This window comes from Yamadazyma tenuis, chromosome 1 (genome assembly GCF_029203305.1).
Source record: "Yamadazyma tenuis chromosome 1, complete sequence".
NCBI classification, from domain to species: Eukaryota; Fungi; Ascomycota; class Pichiomycetes; order Serinales; family Debaryomycetaceae; genus Yamadazyma; species Yamadazyma tenuis.
The window spans coordinates 1,708,809-1,728,698 of record NC_089461.1 but is presented as its reverse complement, the minus strand read 5'-3'; the positions used below and the strand labels follow the sequence as shown (position 1 = coordinate 1,728,698).

The following is a 19,890-nucleotide window of genomic DNA, read 5'->3' as shown; positions in this document are numbered from 1 at the left end:
TACACTAATATACACAAACCTAAAGCAGGCGAAATCGTTTCGGGGGGTCATCGGATTCGATGCTCGTGACGTGGTGTCTGCCGGTGTTGTAGACTTGTTTATAGAATTGAGGTGGTGCACCTTCTGGTGGTGTAATGTTGAGCTGCTCGATTATGGGATCGGGAGCATATGTCTTTTTTAAAGTTGGTTTTAGCGGGAGAGTATGGTTCCCAATGGGTGTAGTTATACCCGGTGGTAGTCTCTGAGGGTCGGGAACCTTTCCCAAAGGGTTCAACTCAGGGTTGAAGTATACCGATTGCAGACCCCAAAGCTTGTTTCGTAGTACTTCCCTTTCAGCCAGCTCCTTTTCAACTGTCTTTAAGAAACCTTCAACTTTGTCCTTGTGGAGCCCGTTCTTGAGAATGAACTGCCAGTCTGCCTCCAAGCCTTTGAGATACTTATCCTGTTTGTCTAGAGAGTTCTCCTTGAGTCTCTGAATCTTCTTATAAAGAGCTATGGGATCGGTGTTTTTCAATTTATCCAAGCTGTGCTGTTGCTTCTGGCGGGCCCGTATCTTGTTCTGCTTCTTACTCTCCTGCTTTTTGAGCTCGGCTGCCAAACTATAGTTCTTACGAATCATGGCATCTGAGGATAAGTGGTGGATTTTTCGCGACCAATTTCTCGAGCTTAAGCCCACCATGGACTCCCTAGAAGCTACAAGAAACAGGTTAAACCAGGTCCATATATCACTCAGAAAGCTCTCTGACCAGATAAACTACAATATAAGGTTCACAGGAAAGACGCGGTTGCCCACGTATGGCCAGTTCCAAAGCCAATTCCATGTTCTTATCACCCAGCTCCACTCGATCACCAGCATCCTAGAAAACAACCAGGACATCTTGGACCACACCAACGCATACCCGCTCCCATTGTTTCCAACCTCCCAGCATGAGGGGCTCGCCACCACGCTTTTGCGGAAGAAGCCGTTGCCAGAGGTGGAAAAATGGATAGATGAAGCCATTGAGCACAGCAAGTCTCTCAATATCAACAGTCAAGCTGACGATGAATTCTCCCAATGGTGCTCGGCCAAGATCCAAGAGATCAAGGAGGACTTCCAATTCTACGGGTTTTTGTCGACGGAGGAGCTCGAGTATCTCGAGACTGAAGAAGGGAAAAAGGAGGCTCTGGCCAAAAAGGAAGCAGAGAGACAACGAGAAGATGTGGAAATGGGTGTCACCACTGGTAAGAAGGCACTACATCCCAACCAGGTTTTGAAGTTTATGTGCCAGGGGAAAATCGAATAGCTACGGTTGTATAATATAAATTAAGCATTAACGCAGTGTCTACTCAAATCCATATACAGCCTCGTACAAATACAAGATGGAGAACACAAAGAAGGCTATAGCCCCTCCCAACGTGACGGTTCTCATGGAGATCTTTTTGGCCAACAACTTACCTCCGGCACAGGCTGCAAATGTACACACCCCGTGACCGATGATGGCTCCAATGATGACATACCAATAATCTGATCCGGCTGCCAATGCAATGGTTGCAATTTGTGATCTGTCTCCCCATTCACCCAAAAACGTCATCACAAACACCTGGATGAATACCGGTGACAATAAGAAGGCGGCCAAATCGTTGAACTGTTCGACCCCCTTCAGGTACCAAGATTTGGTGAAGGTAGAAACACCTCCAGACTCAGCATTTTCCATGTGAGAGTTGATGTTCTGAGCACGAATCTCTTCTTCCACCTCTGCCAACTCCTCGTCTACACCGATGTCTTTGGACATGCTCAATCCTTCTCTCATCAACTTGAGACCAAATACAATGAACAACACTGACGCCAAAAACTGAGTAACCCGCTTTGAAATCAAAGCTGGTAACGCGTGGCCCACCACTCCCGACAACACGGTCATGATGGCCAACGAAGAGAATGCAGCCGCAAACACCACGGCACGAGAATTCTTCATTGCCATCAACGCTGCTATCAAAAACGTCTTGTCACCGATTTCAGAAACAATAATCATCGACACAGACATGATAAACGAGTCATATGGCTCTCTGGGTTCGTCGGCAGCCTCCTCTTCAAGCTCGAAAGCAAGCGGTTGTGAAGACAAGGGCAACTTGGCGTGGCCGGGGGTTGGATCATTGTCAGAATCTTCAAGTGGACGGACCCCTAAATTACTGGCAGCTTTCCCACTGTCGAGATCAACATTGGTGAACTTTATATCAGCGGGGTTTTCTGTATCCTCGAGTTGGTTGGAGGCTCCAGGAGTAGCATCCCCGACCAATGCAACCACGGTAGTCATCGACACAAGCACGACGGCGAACCACTGTTTCAATTGCATTGTTTAGAGAGTTAAGTGGTGAAATTTTTCGAAGATGAGGCGCGCAGAAAAAACTCCGATAAGCTGCTCAAGATTCACGGCTCACGGCTCCAAACGGGTTTAACCGATACAAGTATAGGGGATTCTGAATAGATATCCCTTTGGTGGTGTCGCCATACCAACAACATTATAGTTCTAAAATATATTTAATAATGTATACAACCTCCATGACAACACGAAAGCGATTATATAGTATCTATGCAGTTTTAAATAGGGTAGGAAGGAAAGTGAATATGATTAATGATGGGAAGCTGGCATGGGGTTGTCCACCACTTTCCCGTCCAACGTCTTACCGGACTTGACCCATCCACCGTATCCCACGTCGGGATGCTTCTCATTGAACTGATTGATTCTGTCAACCATCACCGGTCTGAAAGACTTGATCAACCCTTGAACTGGCCAAGCAGCAGCATCTCCCAAGGCACAAATGGTATGACCCTCGATCTCTTTGGTTAATTCATAAATCATATCAATCTCTCTTTCTTTGGCTTGTCCAATGACAAATCTGTCCATCATACTGTTCAACCAGGTAGTACCTTCACGACATGGAGTACATTGCCCACAAGATTCGTGCTTGTAGAAGGCAGAGAATCTTTGAATGGCTCTGATGATATCAGTTTGCTTGTTCATCACAATGACGGCAGCCGTACCCAAACCTGATCCCACATCTCTCAAAGCATCATAGTCCATCAACACATTTTCACACACGTCGATGGGCATGATTGGAACAGAAGAACCACCAGGAACCACTCCGAGTAAGTTATCCCAACCTCCTTTGACACCTCCACAATGCTTTTCCAACAACTCTTTTAAAGGAATCGACATTTCTTCTTCAACCGTACATGGCTCGTTGACATGACCAGAAATACAAAACAACTTGGTACCAGCGTTTCTTTCACGGCCAAATCCAGCAAACCAGTCTCCTCCTCTTCTCAAGATAGTTGGGGCAACGGCAACAGTTTCCACGTTGGCAACGGTGGTGGGTCTACCAAACAATCCTACTCCGGCTGGGAATGGAGGCTTCAATCTTGGCTTTCCGGCCTTACCTTCGATAGACTCGATCAATGCAGTTTCTTCACCACATACATAAGCTCCCATACCACGATGAATGTACACATCAAACGGGTAGCCCGAGCCACAAGCGTCTTTACCCAAAAATCCGGCTGCGTACGCCTCGTTAATGGCTTCCTGTAAGACGTTGGCTTCGTTGTAGAACTCTCCTCTGATATAGATGTAAGCAGCAGTGGCATTCATTCCTCTACCAGCCAATAAACATCCTTCCACCAACTTGTGAGGGTCTTTTCTAATGATTTCTCTGTCTTTACAAGTACCTGGTTCACCTTCATCAGCGTTGACTACCAAATACCTGGGACCAGCATTCTTTTCCCATCCTGGAGGATTCATAAACGACCATTTGAGACCAGAAGGAAATCCAGCACCACCTCTTCCTCTTAATCCGGACTTTTTCATCTCGTCAATGATCCACTTGTCACCCTTCAATATGATTTCTTTGGTTTTGTACCAATCTCCCATTTTTTGGGCGGATTTGATATCATGTCCATATTTACCATAAACATTTTGGAAGATACGATCCTGATCCTTTAAACCTCCGTGGGTTCTGTTGGGATTGACCGATGCATCGGCGATAGTGGCCAAGCGACGTAACCCACGCAACCCGTTGTTTGCAGTTGGTTGTATCCTCAAGTTACGAAGCATAATAAATAGATATCTGTATTTTGAAACCTGAGTTGTGAGAGGTTAAATTTTTCTCAAAATATAGCACTTCAATTGGTAATTAGTTTTGCGCATTTCTCATTGGAGGGCTGGCGAAGCGGGAAAACTGGTGCGCGCACGGACCTTTCCATTGGCTGCAAGCTTCGAAATGGTAGCATACGGGTGTTTGGGGCACATATAAAGGAAAGCAGTTATGGTTACCTTGTATTAATATTTGTATTTGGACCAACCTTTTGGTGAGGGCTTTTCGGTTGGTGGTGTTTTAATTTGTTGAATGCAAGTTGATGTTACTTCCAGCATCTCAGAAATGGTATGTCACAGATCTCAATTCCCTGAATACTTCCTTCGCTGACTCAAATTCTCCCGTCACCGACCCAAACACTTCATTCACATGTCCTCCCGCTCCACTTCTTCTATGTTCCCGTTCCTCCTCATCTTTTTCCTGTTGATACTCCAAGTCTCAGCAGACGTGGCCCTATTGACCCCAGACAGAAACCAAACATACTCACCGAACCACCAAGGGCTCATTGACATCCAGGTCATGTTCATAGAAGATAATACCGTGCCCAAGATAGAGGACATCAAACAGTTGTCGATTGGCCTCTGCGCGGGTCCCAACGATAATATCACCCTTATCACAATTGTCAACCAAAGTGTTCATTTGGGAGACCTTTCGGTGGAAGGAAAGGGAAGTAATAGAAACTGGCAAACAACCGTGTCCATCAAAGACTCAGCGACCGATGATGGCCTTTACTACTTACAAATCATGTCTTACTATGGCAAGAACCAATTCACTCTTCATTTCAGTCAACGGTTTCATTTGGCGGGAATGACAGGAAAACAAACCAGTTTGTTCCATGGCTCTATGGATGACCCACCACCTCCACAAACTACTGGCTCCATTGGACCCACGACCTCGGTTGAACTCAACAAGTTCTATACTATACCGTATGCGCTGCAAACAGGAAAGGTACGGTATGCCCCAATGCAACCGTACGTTTCTAGTGTATGGAAGACGGCTCGGTGGACGGCCAGCGTTTCAGCGGACACCAAGAATCCGTTCAAGTCTCCAGGAAATGCTCCAGACGTCGAGTATACGGTCACCCAGCCCCACACATACACTATCTTCTCACCTTCTAATACTGTGGAAGGTATCCATACAACCCATAAACACTATAACCCTCTGGAGAGAGTCCAGAGTCCTTTTTGGAGACAGAGCCACTCCCACTCGCGTGGCAGTAGTAGGTAATTGTAATATTGTAATTTAGCAGCCACGAAAATGCGAATCAAATTCTTCTCATTCACCATGAAGTTCGTTTTCCTATCCATACTAATAGCGGTAACGTCCACGTACTACTACTACGTATACACCACGCTCACTGGCAACGGTGGTACACGTGAGGCTCTTCGGCACTTGAGTGGGTTGAGCGGCCAGGACTTGACGAATATAGATATCTTGAAGAAGAGAGCACCCAAGCTATCTTCAAACTCATACCTTAGTTTCCCAATGGGAGGCCGAAACAGAGACCAAATCGGCGGAGAAAATGCCACGATTGTTATGCTTGTGCGGAACGAAGAGCTCGAAGGAGCATTGAGTTCAATGAGGTCGTTGGAAGACAGATTCAACAAAGACTACCAGTACCCATGGGTGTTCTTAAATGACGTACCATTCACCCAGGAGTTCAAGGAACAAACAACCTTGATGGCCAGCGGGAAGACATACTACGAGCTCATTCCTGAAGAAGACTGGGAGCCCCCTTCGTTCATAGATACCATTAAGCTTGAAGAGAATCTCAAGAAGTCCAACAAAGATGTAATCTATGGTGGCAGCAGATCATACCGAAATATGTGTCACTTCAACTCGGGCTTCTTCTTCAAACAAAAGAGATTGCTCAACTATGACTGGTACTTTCGAGTAGAGCCTGACGTCGAGTACTTGTGTGACTTTCAACATGATCCCTTCAAATTTCTTCGTGAAAATAATAAGGTCTACGGTTTTGTCACCACCATTCACGAATATGAGAACACCATTCCGACTCTCTGGCCCACGGTGGAAAAGTTCATAGAGGCTTACCCTGATCTAATCCATCCCAATAACTCACTTGAGTTCATCACTAGCCGTGAGGTCGATCTTAACTATCATGTACCCATGGTTAATTCCTCATCCGAGTACAACTTGTGTCATTTCTGGTCGAACTTTGAGATTGGCAGTCTCAACTTCTGGAGGTCTGAGGCTTACTCCAAGTTCTTTGAGTTTTTGGACCAATCTGGAGGGTTCTACTATGAAAGATGGGGAGATGCCCCTGTGCATTCGATCGGGTTAAACCTTTTGGCCGACAAAAACCTGATTCACCATTTCGATGATATCGGCTACTACCATCCTCCTTATATGGCGTGTCCTACCCTGAAGGACTTGATCAGTCAAAAGAGGTGTATTTGTAAAACTTCGGGACATGATGGAGAAGTGTTAACCACCCCGTACGACGTCCAGGTATTCAGTTGTTTGAGTCGGTGGTGGCGGTATGGATCCGGGAAGAAATTTCTCAACGAGGTCGACTACATCCTTTGAGTGAAGGCCCTCCAACACATATAAACAAGCATATATATATTAACGATAATGACTGCAAAAACTCGACCCTCAGTAGTGCGCGATGGGAACTTTTCAGTCAAAAAGATTTTCTTCTCATCTCATCTCTCACAAAGCTTGAACTATATCATAGAATGGGTAAAAGGGGGACATTAAAGACGCAATTAGATGCCCATAAGTTGTTGGAGTCCATAGATAAGTCCAGATCAAAGCCTGTTAAGAAGGTGATTGTGGAAGCAGAAGAACCAGAGGTCCCAGTACCAAAAGTGCAGAAGCGGGACAAGAAAGACAAGGTGAAGGCCAAGTCGAAGAAAGAACAAGATGACTACCAGAGTGAAGCCTTGTCAAAGAAAGAGCAAAGAAAGTTAAAGAAGCTGAAACCAGTGCAAGAAGACGACGAGGAAGAGGAGGAAGGTTTCCTCGATGCTGAAGCCGAAGAGGGTTCTGACGAGGAAGACGAAGAGTTGGACATCAACAGATTAGGTGAAAGCGAAAGTGACAGCGAACTCGAAGAAGCAGAGGAAGAAGGTGCAGAGGAAGAAGAAGCAGAGGAAGAAGACGCAGAGGAAAAAGACGCAGAGGAAGAAGAAGATGTTCCGTTCTCAGACGTCGAAGTCGATTCAGATGCCGATGTGGTCCCCTACACCAAGTTGACCATCAACAACGTCGCCGCATTGAAGGAGTCTCTTGCTCGTGTCCAGTTGCCCTGGAAAAAACACTCGTTTGTCGAACACCAGTCTATTGTCAGCGAAGAAAAGACTGAAGTTGGAATCAGCGATATTTATGACGATACCGAAAGAGAACTTGCATTCTACAAACAAGGATTGGACGCCACCAAACAAGGTAGAGCCAACTTATTGAAGTTGAAGGTTGCATTTTCCCGTCCCATGGACTACTTTGCTGAAATGGTCAAGAGTGATGAGCATATGGATAAGTTAAAGAACAAACTATTGACGGAAGCCGCCAATAAAAAAGCCAGTGAAGAAGCCAAGAGGCAGAGACTGTTGAAGAAGTTTGGTAAGCAAGTGCAACACGAAACCTTACAAGAAAGAGCCAAACAAAAGAGAGATACGTTGGAAAAGGTTAAATCTTTGAAGAAAAGAAGAGCCAACAACGAGCTTGCAGGTGAAGACGATTTCCAAATCGCTTTGGAAGAAGCCACCAGAGAAGAGAGCAGAGGTGGGGATTCCAAGAGACACAAGCCCAATGGTAAAAGAGTGGCCAAGAACTCCAAGTATGGGTTTGGTGGAAAGAAGGCAGGCCTGAGAAAGAACGATGCCAAGTCTTCGGCAGATATCTCCGATTTTTCTTCAAAGAAAATGAAGCAAAAGAGACCTGGAAAGAGCAAGAGAACCAGAAGATAGCCATCTGGATTTGTAAATGTACATTAAATCTATATAGGAAAATCAATTTTTGCATCCGTTTGAGTAGCCTCGTATAAATATGGTCTTTTTCTCCAAGAAACGAGAAGCGAGCGACGACGAGTTGAAAGAAATTCTACAAACATGTCTTCTAAAGAACAATTCATTAAAGTGTTCGACGAGTTGGTGGTCGAGTTGAGACAGATCTTGACGGACTACAAGATGCCTGCCGAGGCTATCGAGTGGTATGAAAGGTCATTAAACTACAACACTCCCGGTGGAAAATTGAACAGAGGTTTATCAGTTGTTGATACTTACTGCATTTTAACCAACCAAAAGGTCACCGATTTGGACGTCGAAACCTATAAAAAGGTGGCGGTTTTGGGCTGGTGTATTGAGTTGTTACAAGGTTTTTTTTTGGTTTCTGACGATATCATGGATCAGTCTAAAACCAGAAGAGGCCAACCCTGCTGGTATTTGGTAGAAGGTATTGGTAACATCGCCATTAACGACTCCTTTATGTTGGAAGGTGCCATATACGTGTTGTTGAAGAAGTACTTCAAGAAAGACTCGTACTACGTGGACTTGTTGGAGTTGTTCCATGATGTGACGTTCCAAACCGAGTTGGGCCAGTTGTTGGACTTGACAACTGCCGACGAAGAGGTGGTGGACTTGGACAAGTTCTCGTTGGAGAAGCATTCGTTCATCGTCATCTTCAAGACCGCCTACTACTCATTCTATTTACCGGTGGCCTTGGCAATGTTTGTGGCAGGAATCTCCGATGAGAAGGACTTGAAGCAAGCAGAGGATATATTGGTGCCCTTGGGTGAATACTTCCAGATTCAAGATGACTACTTGGACTGTTTTGGAACCCCGGAGCAGATTGGTAAGATTGGTACCGATATCAAGGACAACAAGTGTTCTTGGGTGGTGAACCAAGCGTTGAAGTTGGTTACTCCTGAGCAGAGACAGGTTTTAGAAGAAAACTACGGCAGAAAAGATGATGTCAAGGAGGCCAAGTGCAAGCAATTGTTCAATGATTTGGGCATTGAAGCCATCTACCAGGAGTATGAAGAATCGATTGTGGGTGAATTAAAGGGCAAGATTGAGGCCATCAACGAGTCATCGGGCTTAAAAAAGCAGGTGTTTTACACCTTCTTGAACAAGATCTACAAGCGTTCCAAATAGTTTATGTATACATTTTCTTTATATATAGAAATTAAATAGGGTGTTGATGCACATTAAGACTTAAACATTGACTCTATCCAACTCTTCCTTTCCGGCCTTGGTGTACAAGAATTCGTTGTAGTCTCTGGCTTGGGCCCAGATGCTCCAGACGATGGAAAATGGGATGATCACGAAGAGAGCTTGGTTTTTAACTCTTCTGAAGGTGTTGAAAAATGCTTTGTGTAAGTTACCCTTCAAAGGTCTGGTAGCGTAAGGGGTTACTGTGTACTGGTTGACGTACTTTTGTTTGGGGCCACCGATAGCACCCCACCATCCCATGTAATGTTTAGCTGCTGGAGGACCTGCCATTGTGAATGTGTGTTGAGTGAGTATTGAGATGGAAAGAATTAATGGAAGGTGCGTTATTGGACGGATCGCGTGCTGAGATGTGCGCGGGTGTGGGTTTTAGAGTAATTATGGGCATGGGTTTGAGGTGAGAGAAGCCAGAACACTAACAGACACTAACAAATACTAACAAGTACAAGAAGACCCTCTTCGAATCGCCACGTCTCTACATTCAAATTTACTACACTTATCACCTACTCTCTTCACCTACATTCATCCTATTCCATGATTATTCTTGTTAATTAAATTTTACATACAGAATTATGGTAAAATAATCTAGTTGGTCAAACGCTTTTGAGCAGTCAATCTTCCCTTTTGTCTGGTGTTCAATCTAACCTTCTTTTCATCAGCCTTCTTGATTTCTTCACCTTGTTCGGTCAAGATCAATTCAATGTGACAAGGTTGGGATTGGTATGGGTTGGATCTACCGTGGGCTCTGAAAGTTCTTCTTCTGAATCTTGGGGCCTTGTTGACCTGAATGTGGGAGATCTTTAATTTGGTGACGTCTAAACCTTTGGTTTCAGCGTTGGCTTCAGCATTGACCAACAAATCCTTAAGAAAGTTGACGGACTTGGCAGGCCATCTGGCCTTGGTGACACCAAACTCTTTACCTTGAGCGGCTCTACCAGTGGATCCGTTGTATCTTCTCATTGGGATGGCTCTCTTGTGGTCCAAAACTTGTTCCAAGTACTTCTTGGCCTTTTCCAATTCCCAACCGTTGATGGCCTGAGCAGTTTCTCTGGTGTTTTTGAAGGAGACTCTCAAGTAAGCACCTCTAGCAGAAGCAGACTTAGCTGGGTTAGTCGAACTATAACCGTATCTAGCCATGTTTAATATTCAGTTGATAAAGTTATTAACTTGGATGAAAAAGTTTTTCTCACTTGAAAATTTTTTGGACCAGAGCGACAGAGGGAGAGGAACAAACAGAGTGGGGGTGTGTGCAGGTGCGAAAAAAAAAAGCATCCACCTATATGGCTGCTGTCGCAGGACGAGCGCCGTCGCGGTACGGGTGCGTGCTGGGGCCAGGGTGGCGGTGCACATGGCGGTGGGCTGCTTGCGCGCCACCACCAGGGAAAAAGCAGTCACGGTCAGCCCTAACTCCCCCCTGGTGGACGCACTTCTGGCAGGGTCGCGACGAATAACCGTTTATCAATGGGCCGGGCAAGTCAGGGACCCCGTATCGGTACCACCACCGACTTGCATAACCACTGACTTAAACAACCACCCACTAAAGCAAAAATCCATCTCACCTACATTTTGTTGCACCTCTTACATGTATTCTGTTCCAACTCTCACCTACATTCTGTTGCCTCTGACCTACATTCTGTTGCCTCTCACCTACATCCCTACACCTATCTGAACACCCTCATTGCTTTTTGGCGCCTCTCGCATCTGTCGATTATCGCCAACTGGGTTCCGCATGTCGTCAACCTAAATCCCTTCTGTCACCAATCATCCGGCCGTATCGGTGGTAGTCCAAATGAAATTTGCATGGGCAACGCCCAATTGCGGGTGGTCCTCAAACAAAGTCATACTACAGGAATACGAAAAAACCTCATCTGCGGGAGTCCATACAATACCTAAAAGGGAGAGCAAACCCCCGTCCCATCCCCTTTTTTTCACAGTAAAAGTCGCCGTTTTGTGGCTGGTCAAGTCTCGAGAGTTTGTGGTCATCCATAGTGTGCGGTATTTGTGGATGCAAGTACTGACGGTACTGGCCTTTCGCAGCACCACAGTAATGAGGAACTACGGGCTGTCCAAGATAATGCACCCAAAATACTCTCTACAACCGCCTCTTTTAACCAATGCCACAACCACACTGTCTACTAAGACTCTCAATAACTATTTTATCTCTCTGATGTCACTCCCCCAATACTACTCCCAGTGTCGACATCCTAAAAAATACCCTTTTAAAAAAAAAAAATTCATGAATTTCCTATTATAATTTACTATAGCTTGGAAACTAGATTCTGATTCTGGCTAGTGTTTTGGGGAATTAATTATAAATTCAAGGAGAATTCCCTTGCCGTTTTTTTTTCTTCTTGGTGTAGTTTATACTGGATTGACTTTGCTCCCTTTGTTTCTATTTCAAATGTCGTCTCCAGTCTTGCCTGGTGGGTGCTGTGCTAACCTGCCGGCCCACTGGTTGTGTGACACCAGTTAAAATGTTCCCGACCATCCCATTTCGGCCCCGGGGACTGAATAAACCCGGGAAGTGGTGCGCCCCCATCCCCATACTTCGATACTACCTCAACCCCATGACCTTGCCTCCCACTGCTACCATCACCTTATTATCCCTTATAAACCCGCTTCTGCCACTAGCAGGCTTATAGGAAGGACCGCTGGCGGTGAGCGGAAAAAGAGGGTCGTGCGCCGCCCCCTCTCTCCAGCGAGCGAGAAAAAATGTGAGGGACGAAAACAACCAAAGGGACTGAACCTACAAACACACCTATCATCAGTCTTGTTCTTTTCCTATTCATCCATTATCAAGCACTTGTCAATCGTGTTCGACCGACCCTACAGATAGAATCCTACCCGTGTCCGTACCGTGTCTGTGCTTTTGTCTTGCTGATTCCAAAGTACATTTATTTTCACCACTTGTATTTATTATCACTCCCACTGTACTTTTAATCCCATCCCTTCCCATTCAATAACTCCGGTTCAATTACCCTTTTGCCATCTAACCATCCAACATGTCCGATTCCAACGACCAAATAGACGCCATTGACAGCGCCATGGACGTGGTGAACAGCGACCCAGAAAATCAGGGCGCTGTCCCTACCAAAGAAACTGCTGCCAACAACCTGGCCGCCGACAGCCCCAGCGATGACGCCTCGAGTATGGAAGTGGACGGTGACGAAAACCCGAAGGAAGAAAATCTGTCGTCAGCCCTGGATAGTGACGCCAGTACCGATAATGAAGGTGTTACTGAAGAAACGCCTATCTCAAAAGATACCGAAATGGGAGATGTGTCCAGGCAAGAGTCTGAAAAGCCCGAGGAACTCGAAGAGTCGGAGTCTGACTTGTCTGAGCCTGAGAAACCGGAGCCTGAGAAACCCGAGACTCCTGAGGATTCTGAAGAATCTGATGAGCCCAAAGAGCCTAATGACAAAATAGACACCAGTGAAGAAGCCCCAGCTGAAGAGGCTGGAGATTTGAAGCCAGAAGCTATCGAAGACTTGAAGCCAGAAGCTACCGAAGAATCCAAACCCGAGGAGGCCACACAGGCTCATGAACCTTCAGAGGTCAAACTAGAAAACCCTACTGATGTCCCTTCTGGGGCCACCTCATTTGATGACTCTTCCAAAGGCACCGATTACCAGGAGCCCGAGCCCGAGCCCGAGCCCGAACCTGAAATGGAGGAGGAAAAGGTCCAAACTTTCAAACAGACACATACCATCATAATTCCTTCGTACGCCTCTTGGTTCAATATGAAGAAAGTCCACCCAATAGAGAAGAAATCATTGCCAGAGTTCTTTGAGGTTAACCATCCATCCAAGTCACCCAAAATTTACCTTTCCTATCGTAATTTTATGATAAATGCTTATAGATTAAATCCCAACGAGTACTTAACATTGACCTCGTGCCGAAGGAATTTGGTGGGTGATGTGGGTACATTGATGAGGGTGTTTAAGTTTTTGAACAAATGGGGATTGATAAACTATCAGGTGAATCCTTCTTTCAAGCCAGGTTATAACCTTGAACGATTGAGCGATGGAAATGTTGCTCCTTTGCCATATTCTGGTGATTACAAAGTGAACTACGATTCTCCAAGAGGTTTGTTTCCATTTGAATCTTTCAAGTTGAACTCGGAAGTGAATATCGAAAAGTTGAAGCATCTTATGGGCGATTCCTTCAAACCTGCCAACAAAGAGGTTGATATAAAGTTAACGGCTTCAACTCTTGATGAATCGGGAGACAACAAGCGTAAACTTGAATTTGAGGATGAAGAGCCCAGTAAAAAGCCTAAGGATTCATGGACTGAAGACGAATTGAAAATGTTGTTGAAAGGTATCAAACTACATAAAAATGACTGGTTTCAAATCTCTAAACATGTGGGTACCAAAACTCCTCAAGAGTGTATACTAAAATTTTTGAAGATGCCCATAGAAGATAGCTTCAAGAGTTTATCACTGAATGATTTCAGTTTGTTGAAGTACTCATCCAATTTTCCAACCAGCTCGACCGAAAACCCCATCATCAACAATTTGATTTTCATGACCCAGTTGGTCGATAGTGACGTGGCCAAAGCCGCTAGTGAAAGGGCATCTAAGGTCATGCATGAAAAGATCTTGGAAAAGATCGAGCAGGTAGAGACTAAGGAGAAAGAACTTGGAAAAAGGGCGTCAAAAGAAGACTCCAAGCCAGAAAATATTGAAAAGGATGAGGAAGAAGAAGCAGCGAAGAACGAATTTGAAGATATGATAATTGAGCCCAAGGACGACGATGACGACGACACCGAAGAATCGGATGGAAAACCCGATCACAAAGAGAATGGTTCAGTGGAACAAGCTGCTGAAGGCGCAGACGAATCGGTGGTGGACTCCTTGAAGGAGTCATTATCAGATTCGTTGAAAGAATTGCACACCAAGTCGGAGGATTCCACCTCCGTCGAAGACATCAACTCGACGTTGTTTGCTATGGTTGCATCCAAATCACACTTGTTCAGGACCTACGAAGAAAGAGAAATTAATAGGCTTACATCAACCGTCCTCAATCAGGAAATGAACAAAGTCAATTTGAAACTCGAAAGAATCAACAAACTAGAAAAAATCTACGAGACCCAGCACAAAATCATATTGAAGCAACAGGAAGAGATCTTTGTGGATCGTCTCAATCTTTCCAATTCCATCATCTCCATCACCAAGAAATTGAACCACCTCATCTCCAGTGTGGAATCTTCAAAAGACAGTGTGGATGCGTCGGAATTGAGATCGACTTTGACGGAAATAAAATCACTAATGTTCAAACCTTTGAAATCTTCGCTTGCCGAAGACAATAGTACCACCGAAGCCACTACTGATAGTGAAGCCGAAAATGTCAGCACTCCCTCAATGAAGCCACCATCCTTACAGACCCCACAAACCTTCAAAGTTTGGGTTCCATAAACCCTATTTGAAAGCCTCTCTAAACGTTTGTTCGAGCAGCTTATTCAATTATAGCAAATCAAGGTTTTGGTTCGGCCGAGCACCTAAGGATTGCTATTTCCTCCATATAAAGTGTTGAGCCTGCGCGCGCCGCGATAGCTTTAGCGAAATTATATTTTATACAGAATCGCAACTATTTACTTGCTATCGACTCTTAAGCACTCTCCTATAAAACCACCTTGGTAAGGTTAGTAATTTTATCGATCTAATACAAATGAAATGTTAAATAAAGCTAGACTGCTTAAAGGAGTCGTTTCAGATAAAACACATTCCGACACAGAACCTGGCCCCCACCTGAAACAACCCCTAGCTAATAGCAGTCACTCTTCCAACGCTTCAAGAGCTTTTTCACCTATTAGTCACTCTAGCGGAAGTGAACCTGTTGCTGCTGCTTACGCCAGAAAATACAACTTCAACGGCCCTAGAGAAGCTAATTCAACCCTTGATAACTTAGACCACCGAACCTTGGCCAAACCCCATGACCCGCTGCAAGCGGGTCTTGAACAAGCTCCAATGTCCCGACTGCAGCACCCCCAGCTGATGATTAATTCCTCGGACATGGCAGTCGGTACATCCAATTCGCTAATCCCATTTGAGATCGAGACCAAGAAGGTGCCGATTGTGCTAACAATAGAGGATACCCAGTTTCTCCTTTTGCTGCTTAGTGAAGACCAGATGGTCCAGTTCGAACGCTTGGTTCCGTTGATGGCATTGTTTGAAAACACCAGTCTTTTGGAAAGCTCGATTGGCGAGTTGTTTGAAATCATCCGCACTGACGACGACTTGGTCGAGCTCCATAATTACACCAAGATGGACGAGTTGGTGTTGACAATCCCCGAGCTTAATGGTATCAAGATCTCTGAAGACAACATTTATACCCGGAACATTTTAATTAATGACTTCACCAAAATGTTCAATGCATTAACCTACAAGACGGCCAGCGAAGATTTGAATTTCAGCCATTTAAATTTTAGCATCTCCGTGCAACCTCGATTTATCACCGACTTCAATGCCCTTAACGATTCGATTCGACGTGGTCATGGTTTTGAAAGTGTACACAGCAACCGTTTCGCCAGACGCCGTAGGCATAGCAGTGATGCTGGCAGCAATAAAAATGCCAATGTGAATGACTCTAATGACGACAATAAATTCAAAAAAGCAAGAATAGATGGTGAATAGTCAAAAACACCAGTTTTGTATTATTTTTGGCCTGTATAATGTAAGATTCATTTCAACCCAATAGACTTCAACTTCTCGTAGAGCTCGGGGTCGATGTACTTGTGTAAACTGGCTTCTCCAGTGAGACCCTTTCTTCTTCTTGTTTTGAGAACAAAATCCCGAGCTATTGACTCCATGGGAACCGGCTTCAACTCCGGTAAATAAACCTCATCATCTAATGGGTTTCCTGGGGCCATTGAATATCCGTCGAACTTCATCAAACACATGGCCTGACCTTGGGTTTGTAATCTAAGCTCTGTTTCAAAGCCAATCGACTCGATAACTGGTACAATTCCCTCTAGCTGGAAAAGCTGAGTTCCAGGAATTGCGTCATTGGTGTGAATTTTACCTCTTCTGCCGTTAAGGAGTTTTGCAATCAAATGGTTTGCTCTAGACGAGCACGTCACAAGCACCTTGTATACTGGTTCCATCAACCGAGGACTAGCAGTTAAGAATCCTGTGTAACAGGCTCTCCTTGTTAACGGAATTATTTGGGCAGTGTTGGTTTGAATGTCTGCGGTGTCATTAAAGTCGATGTCAAGTATTTTAAACTTGGTATTTCTGATTGGCTCATCACACAACGGACCTTCGCTACAGCTCCACTGGAACCCCATTTCAATGGCCTGTTTGATTGTGTATAGGGCCTTTTTATCCGTCTCAGCTTCCAACGTATCGTCCACTAAAATGCTCGGTTGCTTATGGTCGTGGGGCCCATAGCTCCAGACTGACCGAGCTTCGAGCAGGTCTACCCCAAAGTCGTTTCGAAGTTGCCGAGAGACTGTTTTTATAGGTTGGTTCAAGTCAATTTTCCCAGCTTCTAGGGCTTTGCTCAATGCTTCGTTATTGATGGGTTCAGCTATTATGGACATGGAAATATCACCGATGGTACTGGAGATCTTTGTGACAGACATCTCCGTCACTGTTTCACTAAACTTAACCATAGGGTCACTAACCCTGATTTCCAATCCGTCTTCATAGAAATTCCTGATGTCGTGAAGCATACAATCAAGTATAACTTCTCCAGTCCCGAAAACAACGTACTCACCACTCTCTTCAAGCTTCACCACACTCGACAAATACCCCTTATTTAGTTTCTTCAATGACTCTACAAGTCTTGGTAGCTCTGATGGGTTTTTCGGTTCCACAGCAACTTTAAGAACCGATTCGCTCGTGTAGTCAATGAATTTGGTATCTTTGATGTCACTGACACCAATCGACTTGTCAAAAATATATCCGTGTTTGTTGATGCTGGTTTCGATTCCTTTCACAATGACAAGAAACCCTTCACTGGCTTCATTGACCGGTACCTTGTATCTTCCACCAGGTATATGAATCTCGGACACGGTTTGGAGGTGTACTTCTGTTTCTGTTTTAAAAGTGTCACTGATAACATTCACCTGGTCTCCAACTTTCAAAGTTCCTTGGTGGATTCTGACCAAGGCAGAAAATGATTCTCCGTCTGACGACTCGATGAGCTTAACGATATGTGCAATAACCTTATCCTGCGATACTGGTTCCTGGAACACCACAGAAACTGGTTTGATAGCCTCAGCAGGTGAATAGATGCTGTTTGTGACCATATTAACAAACCCGTTACCGCTTGGAAATATTGCAAGGAAGATTTCGGGTAAGAGCATTTGCGAGTTGTTCTTCAACTGTTTAGCAGTGAACGAGATACCGAAATTGTCCTTCAAGAGCGTGGGTAATAACTCCGAGTTAGAGTCTCTGGTTATAGTGTAGGTGATGATCTTGTAAATGGGCTCGAGAATGAAGTGAATAAACGTTCTTGATAATGATCCACCCTTGGAATCTTTGGTGAACTTATGGGACTCGGGGTTGTAGTAATTGTTTCCCCATAATCGTCTTGCAAAAACCTCTTTATCAATAGTGGTTATATCTTTGGCGTCAAAGTAAAGCTGAACAAAGCTGTTCAAGTTGAAGCAGAATTGTAAGGTTGAAGATGCAAACGTTACATTATTTCGCTCAGGTGATAGTATGGGGTCGTAGGCATACGAGGCACTATACTCGCTGTTTGAGATATAGTTGTTGATGTTGTCTATAATGTACTGTAGCTTGTAGTATGCATCGCTTACTGGGAGTCTCAATTCCAAGATCAATCTATCGATCTTATTGAGAACTAACGAAAACTTCAAGTTTCTCTTCATAATCTCATCGATCACGAACTTATCTGCAAAAGTAAGGCCTTCAACCACATCAAGAACAATAACAGCTCCATCACTGGCCTCTAACGAAGCAATTGTCTCATCCATGAAGTTCATGTGCCCAGGACTATCAAGGATGTTGAAAATGTAAGACTTGCCATTGGTATCTGGCAACAAAAGTGTTATTGGAGCAGCCTTAATGGACATTCCTCTTTTTATTTCCAAAATGTGGTTATCTGTAAACTTCAATTGTTCAAAGTTTTTGGATTGCTTTCGAGTCAAGGTTTCGTGTGTTTGTAATACAAGCATATCCACAAATGATGTTTTTCCACTGTGAAGGTTTCCTACCAATGCTATATTTCTTATGCGTTCAGGAAGCTGGTACATGAGATTCACCATATAATCCAATGAATACCTCACCCTGTGGGACGAATCTGTGTATGGATCTGTGTCGTCACTGATGGTAACTTCTATTTTACCTGTCCTTTCTCGTGCTGGTCGAATGACAGGTTCACTCATTGAGTCCTCTGTATGGGCCACCACCGTGGTGACTTCAGGCCCAAATCTTTGGGATAGCGTGAGGCCATTTGCATTGTTTTTATACGACACAAGCTGTGCTTGTTGCAGTTCATTTGGTTCTTCTTCTTCATCATCATCATCTTTCACTTCTTCCTCATCGCCAGATATATCTGAAAGATTCTGGCGCATTAGTTCACCCTCAGAAGACACATCTGAATCTGAATCTTCTCCTCCAATGAGATTTCCAAACTCATCGTACTTGTCATCGTCGTTGACCATGTTAAAACTGGAGATATATATGAAACCTTGGACTGTCAATTAAGATTTTTGTGCTCGCACTTTTCCCGTAGGAACTGAGCCAGAAACAGTACACTAAGTTAAGAGACAACTATTAAGACACTATAAAGTTCGCCGCCATGGTCCCAATGCTTTATCATTTATTAGTCTGGTTCTTCTAGTTATTTTACAAATATTTGTTTTTGAGTCGTTTATGTACGGATTTTATTGGTGGAAGGTTATGACAATGTTTGGTATTTTCTTAATTCATTAAGCAAATTCTGTAACTGGGTGTCGGTCACTTTGTTGGTCAAGCTTGGGATCAAGGACTTGGCTTCCTCCGAGTCATCACATTCCAAAGTTCCTAGTTGAGCAATTTCAAAAGGATGTAAAGGATCTGAAGCAGAGGAACCAAAGTCTGCCAAAAGCTTTTCCACAGTTTCTGTTGACGAAGAGTTCTTGAACCTACCGAAAGTAGCCAAATAGTTCAACGTCTTTTGGATAATTTCATTAGAGTTAGGACCGGCCAAATCTAGATTAGATATCTCGTCTTCTTTACCATTTTCATCATCATCATCTTCGATGTCCATTGGCCGTTTCCCCTTGTTTTTTCTTTCCTTTAAGGCGGCTCTTATCAAGAGCCGTGCTTCCGATGTATTCAAAGCAATTAATTGTTCAGTTTCTCCACTGTTGGTCAATTGGTGTAGCTGAAACTCTTGACCCAACTTCAACGTCGCAGCATTTTCCTCATCATCTACTTGTGACGTAGGTTTTCTTCTTCTTACGCCGAACGCACTGGTACTAACATTCATCTTTCACTACCGGCTTTTGGTACGATATTGGTATAAAGCTTTGAAAGAGCGTTAGTGTATTTTTATCAAGTGAAATATTTTTCGCGAAGTTGGTTTTGTGGGCACTTACACTACCAATCAAAGAGATTATAGT

The 19,890-nt window shown here is 44.3% G+C and overlaps 13 protein-coding genes across 13 annotated transcripts; 6 read left to right on the top strand and 7 right to left on the bottom strand. All coding sequences in view use genetic code 12, as the record gives it.

Moving 5' to 3' along the window:
• Window positions 1-19: 19 nt before the first annotated feature.
• On the bottom strand, window positions 20-619 carry PSN45_000836 (uncharacterized protein; the record flags this gene model as incomplete). The annotated part of the gene is made up of 1 exon (XM_006688890.1): window positions 20-619. One exon carries the CDS (start codon window positions 617-619, stop codon window positions 20-22), a length of 600 nt encoding a protein of 199 aa, XP_006688953.1.
• A 58-nt stretch (window positions 620-677) lies between these two features.
• Window positions 678-1,283, top strand: MED8 (mediator of RNA polymerase II transcription subunit 8; the record flags this gene model as incomplete). Its single annotated transcript, XM_006688228.1, has 1 exon — window positions 678-1,283. The coding sequence occupies one exon, from the start codon at window positions 678-680 to the stop codon at window positions 1,281-1,283; it is 606 nt and encodes a 201-aa protein (XP_006688291.1).
• Window positions 1,284-1,322: 39 nt separating this feature from the next.
• On the bottom strand, window positions 1,323-2,330 carry GDT1 (GCR1-dependent translation factor 1; the record flags this gene model as incomplete). Its single annotated transcript, XM_006688888.1, has 1 exon — window positions 1,323-2,330. The coding sequence occupies one exon, from the start codon at window positions 2,328-2,330 to the stop codon at window positions 1,323-1,325; it is 1,008 nt and encodes a 335-aa protein (XP_006688951.1).
• A 276-nt stretch (window positions 2,331-2,606) lies between these two features.
• On the bottom strand, window positions 2,607-4,085 carry NDH51 (NADH dehydrogenase [ubiquinone] flavoprotein 1, mitochondrial; the record flags this gene model as incomplete). The annotated part of the gene is made up of 1 exon (XM_006688226.2): window positions 2,607-4,085. One exon carries the CDS (start codon window positions 4,083-4,085, stop codon window positions 2,607-2,609), a length of 1,479 nt encoding a protein of 492 aa, XP_006688289.1.
• A 559-nt stretch (window positions 4,086-4,644) lies between these two features.
• Window positions 4,645-6,672, top strand: KTR2 (mannosyltransferase; the record flags this gene model as incomplete). The annotated part of the gene is made up of 3 exons (XM_006688224.2): window positions 4,645-5,022; window positions 5,109-5,139; window positions 5,441-6,672. 3 exons carry the CDS (start codon window positions 4,645-4,647, stop codon window positions 6,670-6,672), a joined length of 1,641 nt encoding a protein of 546 aa, XP_006688287.2.
• Window positions 6,673-6,824: 152 nt separating this feature from the next.
• ebp2 (rRNA-processing protein EBP2) lies at window positions 6,825-8,054 on the top strand (the record flags this gene model as incomplete). Its single annotated transcript, XM_066157533.1, has 1 exon — window positions 6,825-8,054. The coding sequence occupies one exon, from the start codon at window positions 6,825-6,827 to the stop codon at window positions 8,052-8,054; it is 1,230 nt and encodes a 409-aa protein (XP_066013630.1).
• Window positions 8,055-8,195: 141 nt separating this feature from the next.
• Window positions 8,196-9,239, top strand: ERG20 (Farnesyl pyrophosphate synthetase; the record flags this gene model as incomplete). Its single annotated transcript, XM_006688886.2, has 1 exon — window positions 8,196-9,239. The coding sequence occupies one exon, from the start codon at window positions 8,196-8,198 to the stop codon at window positions 9,237-9,239; it is 1,044 nt and encodes a 347-aa protein (XP_006688949.1).
• Window positions 9,240-9,299: 60 nt separating this feature from the next.
• Window positions 9,300-9,587, bottom strand: QCR8 (ubiquinol--cytochrome-c reductase subunit 8; the record flags this gene model as incomplete). The annotated part of the gene is made up of 1 exon (XM_006688223.1): window positions 9,300-9,587. The coding sequence occupies one exon, from the start codon at window positions 9,585-9,587 to the stop codon at window positions 9,300-9,302; it is 288 nt and encodes a 95-aa protein (XP_006688286.1).
• A 312-nt stretch (window positions 9,588-9,899) lies between these two features.
• Window positions 9,900-10,451, bottom strand: RPL17B (60S ribosomal protein uL22; the record flags this gene model as incomplete). The annotated part of the gene is made up of 1 exon (XM_006688222.2): window positions 9,900-10,451. The coding sequence occupies one exon, from the start codon at window positions 10,449-10,451 to the stop codon at window positions 9,900-9,902; it is 552 nt and encodes a 183-aa protein (XP_006688285.1).
• A 1,865-nt stretch (window positions 10,452-12,316) lies between these two features.
• ssr2 (SWI/SNF and RSC complex subunit Ssr2) lies at window positions 12,317-14,731 on the top strand (the record flags this gene model as incomplete). Its single annotated transcript, XM_066157532.1, has 1 exon — window positions 12,317-14,731. The coding sequence occupies one exon, from the start codon at window positions 12,317-12,319 to the stop codon at window positions 14,729-14,731; it is 2,415 nt and encodes an 804-aa protein (XP_066013629.1).
• Window positions 14,732-14,989: 258 nt separating this feature from the next.
• On the top strand, window positions 14,990-15,949 carry PSN45_000826 (uncharacterized protein; the record flags this gene model as incomplete). Its single annotated transcript, XM_006688221.1, has 1 exon — window positions 14,990-15,949. One exon carries the CDS (start codon window positions 14,990-14,992, stop codon window positions 15,947-15,949), a length of 960 nt encoding a protein of 319 aa, XP_006688284.1.
• A 47-nt stretch (window positions 15,950-15,996) lies between these two features.
• Window positions 15,997-18,948, bottom strand: PSN45_000825 (uncharacterized protein; the record flags this gene model as incomplete). The annotated part of the gene is made up of 1 exon (XM_066157531.1): window positions 15,997-18,948. One exon carries the CDS (start codon window positions 18,946-18,948, stop codon window positions 15,997-15,999), a length of 2,952 nt encoding a protein of 983 aa, XP_066013628.1.
• A 236-nt stretch (window positions 18,949-19,184) lies between these two features.
• RPB4 (RNA polymerase B) lies at window positions 19,185-19,757 on the bottom strand (the record flags this gene model as incomplete). Its single annotated transcript, XM_006688884.2, has 1 exon — window positions 19,185-19,757. One exon carries the CDS (start codon window positions 19,755-19,757, stop codon window positions 19,185-19,187), a length of 573 nt encoding a protein of 190 aa, XP_006688947.1.
• Between the last annotated feature and the right edge of the window lie 133 nt (window positions 19,758-19,890).